The sequence below is a fragment of the Haliotis rubra genome, unplaced genomic scaffold (genome assembly GCF_003918875.1).
Source record: "Haliotis rubra isolate DU_JTF1 unplaced genomic scaffold, ASM391887v1 Scf56, whole genome shotgun sequence".
Taxonomy (NCBI): domain Eukaryota; kingdom Metazoa; phylum Mollusca; class Gastropoda; order Lepetellida; family Haliotidae; genus Haliotis; species Haliotis rubra.
The window spans coordinates 792,663-808,655 of NW_025767257.1; the positions used below are offsets into that span (position 1 = coordinate 792,663).

The following is a 15,993-nucleotide window of genomic DNA, read 5'->3' on the forward strand; positions in this document are numbered from 1 at the left end:
CTTCAAATACACAGAGGGGCGTTGCCCCTAACACAGGTATGCCACCCCACACGTTAAATTTCGGACTGTACGTTGGGCGCTGATACAAAGGTTTTTCAGTTTGTTTGGTCCAGAATTTCAGTGTATTAGGAAACAGACACACAGAACTTTCATCTGAGAAAATCACATTGTCCCAGTTAAAATTTCTATGCTGTAAGCACCAGTTCAACCTTCGCTCCTTTTGTTCAGGTTTCATGATCGGTGATAGAATTCCTCGACTTTTCTGCCAACCCATTGCATGCAGCTCAGTTCTAATTGTCTCCTTACAGACAGCCACAGTTCCTCTATCAATCATATCCAGCCTTAAGTTTTCTAAACTCCTTCGTTTGTTTTTAGAAACAAGAATACCAAGCCGCCTCCTGTCACCGACAGTCAGTTTTCTGGGCCTACCTGCGCCTCCCTGGTGCTCAATGCCATATCAATTTGCAATATTTTTCAAAACACGATAAACAGTGGACAAAGGGATGCCTGTTCTACTTGAAATCACTTTAGCTGATCTGATGTCCTTGTTATAATACTCTAACATCAACTTCTTCTTCTCTAAATCATCCATACTGAGGATCACTGAAAATGTCGTCTGCTAGCAAGTAAACAAAGGGGGATAACTCTTCACAAACTAATGAACAAGGATTAACGGAGTTGTCTCTCTTGAATGAAACCAAGCATTTGATAGCTGGCCATGGCTATTTGTACTTAAAATCCAATTAAACATATTCCTAAAATTCTCAATTATTTCTGGTCATACTATACAACTCTCACCATAACACATGCTTCCACATATGTATAACTTTCACCGTAGCCAATGTTACGAGGTAGATACAACTCTCACCATAACCAATGCTGCTACACAGATACAACTCTCACCATAGCACATGTTACGAGATATATACAGCTCTCAGCATAACCAATTCTGCTACACAGATACAACTCTCACCGTAACACATGTTACTACATATATACAACTCTCACCGTAACACATGTTACTAAATATATACAACTCTCACCGTAACACATGTTACTAGATATATACAGCTCTCACCATAACCAATTCTGCTACACAGATACAACCTTCAGACTCCTGGTAACAGTGTGCATTCTTTCAATGGCGATGTTCGTTGTCGTAGCGTCAAGACGTGGCGTAGTGATTTGACCTTGAAACTCCTTCAAAACGAATGCCTATTTCCAGAAGTAATCTGGATGTTTATAGCCAGACAGTGCATGCTCAACTAGAAGGTGATTTCTGTTGCGTTGTGGTGATGCCTTTTTAATCCTTGTAAGAAATCTTATCAAAATCAACATTTTCAGGTAAAAGTCGATTTATGCAATTGTGTAAAATCATGTTATCATCACTTTTGTTACATATCTGGACGATTGTTTGAACACAATAGGTAATTAATATATTTTATGAAAATACAAAACGCCTATGCGTTTCTTTTTTGGGACAGTATATATGTTGCCGCGTAGATACAGCTCTCATCAAAACAGATTTTGTCACACACCTACAGATATCACTACAGCACATGATGCCTACTAGATACACCTCTCACTACAGCACATGGTGCCTACTAGATACACCTCTCACTACAGCACATGGTGCCTACTAGATACACCTCTCACTACAGCACATGGTGCCAACTAACTACAGTTCTCATCACAGTACCTATTAACATAGGTCAGTGTCATAGTTTATGCACATGTAGGTGGGTGTGTCTCCAACTGAATCATGCAGCGATCGTTTCGTCGCTCGTCTTGTAGCTGTTCCCGGCCAGGCAGGATAGGTTCTCACAAATACTCCCTGACAGGTCATGTATGACGATATCATTTCAAAGCTGCGGGCTGTCTTGCCTTGTATCTCATTATGAGTAAAACAGAGAACCAGCGAGGCCGCTCTTCATGTTGTGGACACAAAGAAACTGATACGCGATTCGGTAAGTAAACCCCGTGATAATTCTCTACTATTATGGCAATGTATGTGCACATTATACAGAAAAGAAGCACCGACTCACACATGTTATTTGGTATGCTATATTTTGAATCAATTCTAGCAAGTAAAAGCAAGGTATCATGGTATGTTATCAGTAACAGAGTAATATTTATTACATGACATGTTTGCATGAACAGTGATGATAAAATTATATATTACATATTCAAGGTCACGTTCACAAAGTTGTGTCATGTAATGTTTGCTTATACATTGTATAACATTATTATATCTCTCTGGAGCTCGTCATAATATTTGCTCAAATTGCAAATAGAGAACGCAATAATTCCACCATATCAAGTTTATGATTACATTTAAATCGCATGTTATATCAATGCATACGGTTATGTTAACAAAGGTAATTATTGTGGCGTGATGGGATATTATCGTGATGATTATATCAATAGCTAAAGTTGGCAATATGAAGCTTCTTTTTATATTTACATGAACAAAACATCATCATAAATTCACGCTGAAGGGGTAGTTGTCGCCACGGGTACTACAGATATATAACCAGTACAGAAACGTACCCTAGGCAAAATCAGAATACAGAAACGTACTCTAGACAAAATCAGAATACAGAAACGTACTCTAGACAAAATCAGAATACAGAAACAGACAAAATCAGAATACAGAAACGTACTCTAGACAAAATCAGAATACAGAAACGTACTCTAGACAAAATCAGAATACAGAAACGTACTCTAGACAAAATCAGAATACAGAAACAGACACAATCAGAATACAGAAACGTACTCTAGACAAAATCAGAATACAGAAACGTACTCTAGACAAAATCAGAATACAGAAACAGACAAAATCAGAATACAGAAACGTACTCTAGACAAAATCAGAATACAGAAACAGACAAAATCAGAATACAGAAACGTACTCTAGACAAAATCAGAATACAGAAACAGACAAAATCAGAATACAGAAACGTACTCTAGACAAAATCAGAATACAGAAACAGACAAAATCAGAATACAGAAACGTACTCTAGACAAAATCAGAATACAGAAACGTACTCTAGACAAAATCAGAATACAGAAACGTACTCTAGACAAAATCAGAATACAGAAACAGACAAAATCAGAATACAGAAACGTACTCTAGACAAAATCAGAATACAGAAACGTACACTAGACAAAATCAGAATACAGAAACGTACCCTAAGACGGAACTGTCATTCTATTGAATGAGATGCATTTGATCGCATTATATAAGAAACGAGAATACGTAGTAACGAATATTTTGCGATGCACAATACCAACGTTCGCGATCAGCAGAACGAGAACAATTACATAGTTACGGTTTGGGTTTTAGAATGAGGAAGATGGACTCGTCCGGGTACCGGGTACCCTTCTGTATTTTCACTGTATCTAAGGTACATTTTTGTATACAGAAACGCACATGGGATGCAATTCTGTAGTACATGTGCCTCAAGGTACTCTTCAGCTACATTGACTGATAAGAGTATGGATGCAGATTCCTACAGCAATGTCAAACTTCCACACTTTCATAATAGGTTTGAATACAGTACAAATGCACACATATATTCGAATATTTGAATAGTGCCTTCGGGTATAGGTTTATCCACCAGACTACAGGGACATCATTATTGTTACATATGTTTGAAAGATTGTGTGCACTTTTAATCATGGATCTGCCTACATGATCCACCTAAACACCCTGTATATCTTGTCTTGTATGTACATTACGTCATGTCATTATGATGATAATAACATTTAAGATAATTTCACGATGCAGTCGTTTTCCTCCATGTCTCCTGATAGCCATCACCACAACTTCAATGTGCAGATCGAGGCCACGCTGGTGTCTTCCTAAGATATGTTTGTATATCACATCATGGAGCGTGATACATCTCAGTCAAACACTTGATCATCTCGGAACCAGTTGACTGAAGCACTAAGGATAGTTTATATACAGGTATAAAAAGAATACCTGTTTAAATAGATTACCTATGAGACACCAAAATGATACAGTAAATGATACAGGCTATGAGACAACCCACTTGCATAGTGGTACACAACGAGGAACATTATGATACACATGTACATGATACCTCCTCCCCCTCCTCCTGCATCTCTCTCCCTCCTCCCTCTCTCTCTTCCTCTCTCTCTCTCTCTCTCTCTCTCTCTCTCTCTCCTTCCCTCCATCTCTCTCTCTTCATCCTCCCTCCCTCTCTCTCCCTTCCTCCCTCTCTCTCCATCCCTCTCCATCCCTCCCCCCCTCTCTCTCCCTCCCTCTCTCTCTCTCTCTCTGTCTCTCCCTCCCTCTCTCTCTCCGCTCCTTCAGTGGTATTAGGGACTTGTCGGCAAATGTGGGTGGTCAGGTACGGTGACTGTGTTGATTGCATGTCATCCGTGAAGAAGTGAGACATCGCCCGTATCAATTTCACTGGTACAGAACCCATCACGTACAGCCCGCTTTAGTGTGATATAACCTAGATTAAGCAACATGCACTACGCATTCGGATTATGAAAGGGGTTTGGTTGAAATGTTTTCGAGTTACATATAAAAGTTACACCCTATAGCCATATATGCTCACAATGTTTTATGGAGTGTACCTTTATTATCACTTGGGTGACTCAGTGACTGATCTGTTTACTTGCTCACTGAATCCGGACGTCTACATTCCACCTAAAGCTGTGTGGAAAGATAAAAACATCGCGGTCTTTCTTCTATCCCATGTGGGAATACATGGCAATAGACATGTCTCACTGAAACCTCTTCCACTGAAACCTTTTTAACTGTGGGGCGGTGGGGTAGCCTTGTGGTTAAAGCGTTCGCTCGTCACGCTGAAGACCCGGGTTCGATTCCCTACATGAGTACAATTTGTAACGCCCATTTCTGGTGTCCCCTGCCGTGATATTGCTGGAATATTGCTTAAAGCGGCGTAAAACTCACTCACTCACTCTTTACCTGTCCTAAGTCCTTCATGCTAGTTTAAACTTTTCGTATATGTACATGAACTATTTGGACGGTTAACCGTACATCATGAACAGTTGGAATAGGAGACTGAGTTGAAGTAAGTAATTGTACATAAGATTATATTCCACACAAATAAAGGTGTTATGTTTATGTTAGTAATTAATGCCTGGACAGCTGACCCCGTTTACTCAATAGGTAATCAGTTGAGACCGCACCATGTACTCTGACAACGTTAACATGAATCTAAGTGTTTCATTTTCTATGATCGACGACATGTAGATCAGATGTATTTCCTGTTCAACTTCAGTTTAAGATGTAAGTATTCATGTGTATGTCAACATTAATAAAATGAGAAAACAACCGGAAAATATTAAGTTATTTTCCTTCGGGAAAAAATATATTCATAATGTATTTGTTGTAAGTACAGGAAATTGTGTAACATTCGTCCGCAATCATCTCACGTCATTACTCACCTGTACATACACTACGGGGGCAAAGTGACAATAAAAATGTTTAGTTGCACGTGGCCTGGGCCCCACTTATGGAACACTTTCAGCGTGACTGGGGTTTGTGTGTCATTGTGTTCTATCTAAGCCGGCGACCTTGCTACGCGGCCATGGTTGACATTATCAGTGCATGACACGTGGATTTCATGACAGTTCACTCGTATCGTCGTTGCAGTTGAAGTACGTAAACAAGTTGTTTGTCCATTACATCACAAAATCTCTCAAGTTTGTAAAGGTTGTGCTTGGAGCTACAAATCTCCCCCACAACTTCACACCCCTCCCCCCAAACCCGGTGTTGATTAACACAGTAAGATAGTTTTTGGTTTTATGATTACTTGTGTCGCTGTCTTGATCCTCGTCTTCACAGAAAGAAAGAAGAAAAGAAGAAAAAATACTTTTCAAATGTCCAGCAATAAAATGGCCCGACCTTCACATTAGGACCTAAACAGAGGGGCGATGGGGTAGCCCACACTCACCTAACAAGAAGCGCTAGGTCTTATTTAGGTTGTTGTATCAGCAAGTTGTGTGGTGGTGATGGCTATAAATATTGCTGTGGGTGATTGTAAGTGTGACAGTGTGTATCGTGGACGTTTGTGGTTTAGTGGGATGTAATTGTTGTCGTCAAGCCAGTCTGAAATTAATTTACCAGTGTGATCTCTTGTGCTCCACAGTGGGCCGGGCGGTGTAGTCTCCGAGCAGGATGGTATTTGATGTTGTACATTTTGAGAGGATGTTTGAGGTGAATTTGTTTTAATAAATGGCATAAATATCAATAATTGTGAGTCCAGTGACGTTAATTGCTGTTTTGATGAATGGGACTTCAAGATTAGGGGTTGGAATATTTAGAGTTTGATCATTTAAATTTTCTTTAAGGAAGATGCCCTGTCTACCGTAATGTATTCAGTGGTTGTAGTCATTCTGTCATTCTGATTAAAAGTGTAGCCTGGAAAATTGAAAGCGGATTCAAACCCGTTTTGGAGAGCTGTTACAAGAGGTTGAATTGTTTTGGGCAATGAACAAAAACACAAATCATAATAATCTCGAAGTAAAGTTAAATAACCTGAAATGAAATTAGTCAGTACCAGTTTATACTTAAAGAAAGAATCGATAAAAGTGCTATGATTATCTACTCCTTGGGCTCAATTAATTTTTTCAAATATTTTCTGGGAAAGTTGATTTTTCGAAGCCTGCTAATGTCTCATGTCTTTCGAAGGATCACATCAGTCGTGTGACCTGCGGGCAAGCTCTATCGTTGACTGAGGGCTTTGTTTGTGAATAATGGCGAACCCCTTGTGTCACCACTTGAAGTGCAAGTGACACTCTAAGTGACATAGATACAAACAGGAATACTCCTACGGCCTTGGTTGTTTTAATAAACTGACATTTTTCAGTCGACATCATCAATCATACAAGGCATAACTTGCTGTTTATGACAAAAACATTCTCAAACGACTGTCATCTTCAGCTCTCTGTCATTTAACTGAGGAACATAACCCACTCGTCGACATCTTGCGGTACTGAGTTGTGCTTATACCATAGCAGGATCCGATAATGGTGTGTTCGGTGTCCTCCTATAAGAACTACAGCTTAAAACAACACATGTTATGGTCCCGTGCACAGATTAACTACATGCTGTCAGCTGCGTCTGCTTAATGGATTTGCCCAACAGAAAACAAATAAAACATATATAGCTGCGGCAGTTCAGGTTGGTTTTGATAGTACATGTATATAGTTTGCCTTCACAAAATGTAAATTTGCAGTCTTCAGTTATGATTGAACAAGTTCCACATCGAGGTCTTTGACATTTTGTTACACTGACTGATAAACCCTTTTTCATAGTATCACTTTTATACAAAATTGGAAGATTGGCTTTTATAATGGGCATAATTGTACAGTTATTAGGATTGTAGGTACAAACAAATGGAAGAATCTCTGTATTTGTTTCTTGTTTTCATAAGTGTCTCTCTTGGGACTTTTACTGCTTTATGAACAGTATTTTCAACTACCTAAGAAGATATGTCTTATATATCGATTACATATTACCTGTTGTCACTAACTGTAACGTCATACGCATGATAACGACATAGCTACATTGTACACATGAAGACCCGTTGAATGCAGATAAAGTCTGGAGTTTTATATATAGATGTACAGATAGTTCATCTATAGATAGGCTTACATATTTAGGGTGATAATTTAGTGTCACTTTCATCCTCAGTGTTCAATCTGATCCATGTAGAACTAGTTTAGCCCAACTTCAATAAGTAGCCAACTGCATCGAGGTACTGGATTGCAGTCTATAACAATACTATTTTACCTTAAAAACTCATCCGTTTGTATTCCACATTTACTCCAATCTACCTTTACCTTCACTCTAATATATTAAGCTTGGCTTGTTTATTTTCTATCATATGAATACAAGAACATTCACTAACTACAGCATACCCTTCTCTCTTGTCCTTTACTTTCTGGTTATTAGATTACCTATACAACAACATAATTACTGGTCAATAGGATTTTAAGCATGTAGTTCTTCTGGGAGAGCTGATGGGCTGTGCTCATTACATGCCATGGGGGTGCCTCTACTCAGATAATTAATCCATAATTAATCCCTGTAGTTAATTTGGGATGTAGTTCAAATGGGATGTAGTTCTTATTGGAGTAAACCGTGTATTCCAGGGGAAACCTCCCAAAACTCAGACCGCCATATCTTAAACAGCTTTAAACAACAATATTTCTGGTTCAGTGCACCGCTAATCCTCAAGCTGATACCTATTTCTTATAATGGATCAGTCCAGTAGAATCAATTAGACAAGAAGTTCAACAGAGATAAAAAAAAAAGAAGTAAATATTAAATATGATACTACGTTGATCATGTCCACTGTATTTCCACAACATTTCCATAAAATATATTATTTGTACATAACATTTAATTTGCACATAACATGCATGTAATGCTTACTGGTCATCATCATGACATCCTTGGCACCTTAAGCACAGCATTTATCTGATATAACATTTCCCTAACCAAGATGAAGCAAATGTCCAACTGCATCAAGGAACTGCATGTGTGTTTTCTCGGCTTGCTGAAGTTGCTGCTTGAGTCTTTCCAATCTGTTGTCAATTTCGCGGTAGATTCTCTTTCTGCTGCATGCATCTTTAAACTTAATCCACATACTTTACAGTTTCAATTGTTCTATTTATTTCAGAGGTATTCCACTTAAGGTATCAGAACAGTTGACCCCTTACATCTTGTGAGGAGATATTCAAATGAAAACATAGCATGCATCTTGAAACTTAATCCCGCTTGTTCCAGGATATGCACTGATTGTGGTAATTAATTGCTTGGGGGGGGGGAGAATAGCTCACCGCTCTTACCACAAACGTATGTAACCCTAGCCAATATATAGAGGCTTGAGGAGCATTTATTTCACTGCTACTCACGATCCCCGCCTGAAGCGTCTCTGACATATCTCGACATTTATTACAGCAGTGGGGCTTGCGTTTCACTACATCATTGTCACGACCCGATCGAGAAACGCAACGTACGTGAAACAGATGTGGTTGCTACGGTGTGAAGGCTCAGTCACGGTGGCTAAACTATCATTGATGGGCGTTTATAGGAAAAATAGATATTATCGTTTATGACACAGACATTTCTTAACATGCATATGAATTGATTAGAATTTATGAAATTTTTAAATTAAAAAAAGGTCTCGCAGGTGTGTTACAAGTATACTGCACCATATGGTCCTGTTTAATAAACAAAGTTAAGTAAAGGTTAGATTTTAGCTGTGTAAGTTTCTTGATCTTATTAAAATTCGTGGCAGGTTCGTTGCCCCGGGATATTGGCGGTCTTCAGTGTCTGTTACCAATATATTCCGATGTAAGTCCGGAAACTTACCGGTGTCGTGAGTTTAGCTATTGGCGCATTGTTAACTATCAGACAGCAGCTGCAGGGGTCCGACCGCGGTCGCCGACAGCTACGACCCCTTTGTGTAAAGAATGTAAGGTTCACAGCTCACTGGGTTGGTCTCCATAGGTATTGTTGTGTTCAGTCGGCATCAGCCCTGTGATTCACCAGAATATTGAAAGTATTAACATTACCTTGTCAGATATTTGAATACTCGTTTCCTTACAAACTCACCAGTGCTTCACAACTAGACTCTTCCCGACATAAAATGTTCGTGCAAAATGCTGTGTTAGACATAGTTGAAAATCCGCCTCTTACACGTCATATAGCCGACGCAACGCAAGTATAACCAGATACCAGCCTGATGGCAGACTTCATCAAAAGTGTTAAGGTAACACAGTCAGGGAAAAAGATTAGGTATTATATTTCATCGAAAATAAATATATTTTTCTTAATTATATGTAATTCATATTCAGCATTACGGCTAAATTGTATCGATAAATTCTACACTAATCCATCATGTGGAAAATTTATAAATTTAATATGTAAATACACTGTTACACAACTCTTGAAACAACTAATACACGCATTTAAATTACGAGTCACTCAATAATCACTGATGTAATTTCCATCTAACCTATTCATGTATATTTGTATTACGTTTGTATTATGTATGTTCTATGGGCCTGTGGCCTGAAACTTGGAAAATAAAATTTTATCTTGGTTAAGGTAATCTGCGCCCTTTCAGAACGGTGCAGGTCAGGGGATGTCGATAGTTTAGAGGTGTCTTCGCAGGAAGGCGACGTTTTGGCGTGTAAAAACATGGGCCGTTTTTCGTTTTCGCCTTCGTGCGAAAAGGGTGGAAATTTGCAACAATGGGTTCAGGTGTTTACACAAGAACCCTAATTCCAGAGGAAGGCGACAACCACAAGACGTTCATGTTCATTGTATTCATACATGTGTCCAAAATAACAGTCATGGTATCATTATATAAAATATTTCACTTCCACTCCCACTGTCCTTCTTAATACCCATACACAATCATCTTCTTGTTCAGGTAGTGGGGGGGGGGGTAGCCTAGTGGTTAAAGCGTTGGCCCGTCACGCCGAAGACCCGGGTTCGAATCCCCACATGGGTACAATGAGTGAAGCCCATTTCTGGTGTCCCCCGCCGTGATATTGCTGGAATATTGCTAAAAGCGGCGTAAAACCAAACTCAGTCAGTCAGGTAGTGGGTGAGAAGCGAATGCACCCACGCGTGACACTGTGTGTCATTCAACCCATGGAGTACTTGTTATGTGATATGTCCCTATTATTGTGCAAATAGCAATTGTGTCAACCTAGCTCAGATACTGTCAGAGGTTGAAAAACTACACCATGTGAATTGCAGCCCACAATACTACATTAACCTTAGTCTAAGTCTATGCTAAGGCATATGGGACTTATGGTCGCCTTAGCGCTAAGATCGCTTTGTACAACGGCACCATGATCTCTACAGTTGCAATAAACGATGCAATGAACTGTGCATACAATATATATCTAGTTTACCTTCCTATTCAAGTGACACGACTTTGAACCGAAGTGGAGTAATATTATTGAAAGCCGATATGTGAGTGAGCTTTGTAAACAGTATTGCAGTTATATCAGGCCCTAAGGGTTACAGATCCTAGACGATCAGCAAACCTAATGTCGTAACGACATACCTAATGTTCAATGTATTCATGAGCACGGTGTTTGTGTACACTGGGCTGGAATAAAAGCACCTTGAGCCAACTTAGGAAATGGAAGAACATTGCTTGTACCGACAAGTTACAGACGCGTACGGACGAGGTGGGCTTGCAGTGGAAGACAGAACCTCGGCTAGCTATTTTTATATTTAGAGTTGCGTTAAGTGTGTGACATTTTGAAAGGTATCTCACATCTCACCCCCTAAGCCCCCCCCCCCCACACACCACACACACACACACACACACCCGCCTTGTGAATACAGCTTCAAAGCGGATGCATCAACAGACTTCGCGCGGCGAGACGTGGCGTGACGCGCACAGTATAATATTTTATTCGTGTATAAACATAATATGAAAGAGTTCAATGTTATTAGTATCTGCATGAGACAAATGCCTCCGATATGTTCCTCGGTAAAATAACACGAACATGTACTTTCTTGTTTTATTCAGTTTGTGCTGCAATGGAATCCACAAAGAAATCAACAAACACCAGACAGAACTCTAGAGCACTGCCACTACACCATTATGCCTACAAGAACGACATCCAGGCTATCAAAAAGGCACTGGCCAACAGTTCAACTGACATCTGCGCTAAAGACACGAGTGGCCGCACCGCCTTATTTGTCGCAACTTGTTTCTCACGTGTTGAGATAGCCCAGATGTTGCTAGCCTTGGGCTGTGACCCAACTATTGCTAACACCGATGGCGATACACCCTTACATGAAGCCACAGAGAAGTCGAGTTTACCTATGGTTCAGGTTCTGCTCAAATCAGGTACGGCTTCTTTCAATACACACGTCACGCACCTCTTTAGATTTTTCAGTGTGTATGTTTTCACATGTGTATCCTGATGTGAAACACTCCTTGACACAAACACTATGGCACACTTTCTTATCACGCACGCACGCACGCATACACACACACACACACACACACATGCATGCATGCATACATACGCACGCACGCACACACACACATACATACACACACACACACGCACGCACGCACGCACATACATACATACACACACACATACATACATACATACATACACACACACACATACATACATACATACACACATACATACATACATACATACATACATACATACATACACACACACACACATACATACATACATACATGCATGCATACATACATACACACACATACATACATACATACATACATACATACATACATACATACATACATACATACATACATACATACATACATACATACATACACATACATACATACATACATACATACATACATACATACATACATACATACATACACACATACATACATACATACACACACGCACACACATACATACATACATACATACATGTACATACATACATACATACATACATACATACATACATACATACATGTACATACATACATACATACACACACACACATACATACATACATACATACATACATACATACATACATACATACATACATACATACATACATACACACACATACATACATACATACATACATACATACATACATACATACATACATACATACATACATACATACATGTACATACATACATACATACACACATACATACATACATACATACATACATACATACATACATACATACATACATACATACATACATACATACATACATACATACATACATACATACATACACATACATACATACATACATACACACACGCACGCACGCACATACATACATACATACATACATACATACATACATACATACATACATACATACATACATACATACATACATACCAGTGGGAAATGTCTTCGACCTGTTGCTACCGTTAAACCATTGCGTTCAGTTATATTATTGTTTTATAATTCTAAGAAATGTTTTTCTCTCACAGGTAAATGTAAACTGGATGCTAAGAACAAGGAAGGACAGACGCCGTTGATGAAAGCTGCCTTTTATGACTACCTGGATATCTTAAAATGTCTTCACCTGAAAGGTGAGTAGTGACAGCCGTGATTATATATGGATCTACACTCATTCATATACTCACTTACATACATCCACACTCACAAATACACACATACATATACACGCATAGACATAAACACATACATATACACGCATAGACATAAACACATACATATACACGCATAGACATAAACACATACATATACACGCATAGACATAAACACATACATATACACGCATAGACATAAACACATACATATACACGCATAGACATAAACACATACATATACACGCATAGACATAAACACATACATATACACGCATACATGCACACAAACTCATACGTATACACACAAAATTATACATATTTACAAATACAAACACCCGCACTCATACATATACACACACACTCATACAAACACACACACATTCATACATATACACACATACATACACACCTACACACCCCTATACACACACATATACATACACACACAAAAAAAAACCAAGTGAAATTGGGCTCTTCAGCTGCCGAAATACGACAAACGGCAAAATCATCATCAAACATGGGTGTATCCTGTTTCTTGTCCGTTGGTTCATACATACCGTTTTGTGTCACTTTGTTTGATGTCGTTACTTTAGTTTCACGTTGATAGTTACGTCATGGTCATTGTAATTCATAGTTACATGATTCTTGTTTGTTCTCCTCTTTGATACGTTTCGATCTTTAACCCCCTGGCATGTAATCTTATCACAGGTGCTAGCATTGATGCGAGTGACGCGAAAGGAAAAACAGCCCTGTTCTACGCCCTGGACGAAGGCAGCGAGGAAACGGCCATCTACCTCATGAAGAACAAGTGTGACGTTAACGTCATCGACAATGGAGGTCACACTGCCCTGTATGAAGCAATTCACTCCCAGTTCTTTCACTCAACTGAGTGTTTACTGTTGCTGGAGAGTTCGGGTGAGTAGTGCAGCATGTGAGCATTAACAAACACCACAAGATAATCACGATCAACATTACTGCTATCAAATGGTTACAAAAATTACGACCCATGAAGATCCGGGGTTAGAATTGATCTTCAGTAACCCAAGCTTGTCGTAAGAGGCGACTAACGGGATCGGGTGGTCAGGCTCGCTGACTTGGTTGACACATGTCCTTGTATCCAAGTTGCGTAGATCGATGCCTATGCTATTGATCACTGGTACCTACTTGACTAATCAGTCAGACATTTCCGATACATATTCTCATATTACACCTTATATTACTTACATTCTCTTCTATGATGCGTAAACTCTTAAAATCTTGAAACGTCAGTCTCAAAATCCATGTTGTATTGTCCACAGGATATGACTTCACGAAAGATTCCGGTTGGCTCGAAAAGGAAGAGAAAAGTTCAAAATTCTACAAACTTGATGACGCGTACAATCGCTTCTTGAAGTCTGCTGGTATTTCCAGGAATACAAAAGATATTGTTGTGCCACTGAAGAACAATAACGACCCCTGGCGGATTCCGTACACAGTGGTCCTTGCTTCCAGCAGCAACACGACGTCGCCAAAGCCGGCACGAACCTCGGCCAGGAGCACCCTCCGGCCTGTGGTGTGACAGAGAGTCGTAACATGAAGTACATGTTTTCTACTTGATAACAAGAGATGGACAAGGGCGTGCAGTTCTCGAGTCGTTATTGACCATCACAACCATAGCGGACTGCTGGCATAAGAGACATAACCAGCTCACTCTATAAAATGGTCATTCCCTGAATTGGGAAACGTATGTGCCTGATGTTCATGACCAGGCTTCCGAACATTTCAACCATTGGTTATACTGACATTTACGTCAAGAATGAACGTGGATGGTCATGCGCACATTTGCACCTATGAGTGGATGAGTTTCAAAATACTCCCGCTCTAACGAGACACCCAGAATAGGTTCGACACCTTGCACTAATGTTGGGAATCAGACCCGAGTCTTAGTCGCGGTTGTTTTGTTTACTGGTCGTCTACCCCATTGCCAATAGTACCGTTCATCACTACATTCACGCGGCAGGGTAGCAGTAGCGCGTATGAGGGTACGACAGAATGATTAAGGAAGAACAGATGTGGAAAATGTTGATCGTGGTTGCCTGACGTGAGATTGAGACGAGGTGCATGTCATATGTACATGCTTATTGAGTTAAAACCAGGGCTTGAACAACACAGTGAAGACGTTTTCCTTACACGCTGCCGAACACACACTTGTCAACAGTTTCTTTACCAGCAATGTGAGAATGTCACAATTGTATTATACTGGTTTGAACCACTGTTGCTGTACAATGCATGGCTGGTTTCCACAATAACAGGGTATATGTACGGGTATATGTACATCTGACGGGAACAATGAGTCAGTGTACTCTTGTGTCCATCAAGGCTTGTGTAACAAGCGTGACAATGTGGAACATGTATTGTGATGGCTTGGGTACTGAAGCATACTGGGTATTGAGATAATAATATACATATATATGATTTCATCGTCATTTAGTTTCATTTGAGTTTATCTGTATTTATACAACTTGCTGACATCATTTCCATCTGTTAAATTGTCAGCGTTAAAATAGAAATACACCTCCAATAAATTCGTTCAACAAAACATGACTTTATTGAATGTTCTGGTGGTACCTCACTCAAGACATCAAGGTGGAAAGTAAAAACATCGGTCATAATTAGTAGACGATACTTTCTCCTAAGTCTCTTATACCATGCACGCAAATATGAGCTACGTAGATTAAAAATCGTCTATCTAGATGATAAATAAAAGTTTATTAGACTGTGGCACCAAAATGTTTCCATACAATTGCAACCGATAAAAATATCGCTTTATTTAGTCGACGCTTCCAGCAATATTACTGCTATGGTAGTCT

At 39.4% G+C, this 15,993-nt stretch overlaps 1 protein-coding gene across 1 annotated transcript; it reads left to right on the forward strand.

The window, feature by feature from the left end:
* The first annotated feature begins 1,859 nt into the window (after window positions 1-1,859).
* Window positions 1,860-15,722, forward strand: LOC124253993 (ankyrin repeat and SOCS box protein 2-like). Its single transcript, XM_046687848.1, has 5 exons — window positions 1,860-1,967; window positions 11,571-11,894; window positions 13,022-13,123; window positions 13,853-14,059; window positions 14,443-15,722. Exons 1-5 carry the CDS (start codon window positions 1,898-1,900, stop codon window positions 14,700-14,702), a joined length of 963 nt encoding a protein of 320 aa, XP_046543804.1. The 5' UTR covers window positions 1,860-1,897; the 3' UTR covers window positions 14,703-15,722.
* The last annotated feature ends 271 nt before the right edge of the window (window positions 15,723-15,993 follow it).

What these genes read in the sequence shown, in the direction of transcription:
- LOC124253993 (XM_046687848.1), top strand. Translation starts at nt 1,898, where the DNA reads ATGAGTAAAACAGAGAACCAGCGAGGCCGCTCTTCATGTTGTGGACAC. An exon ending in TCAGGTTCTGCTCAAATCAG is followed by an intron (nt 11,895 to 13,021) that starts GTACGGCTTCTT and finishes TTTCTCTCACAG; the next exon opens with GTAAATGTAAACTGGATGCT. An exon ending in ACTGTTGCTGGAGAGTTCGG is followed by an intron (nt 14,060 to 14,442) that starts GTGAGTAGTGCA and finishes TATTGTCCACAG; the next exon opens with GATATGACTTCACGAAAGAT.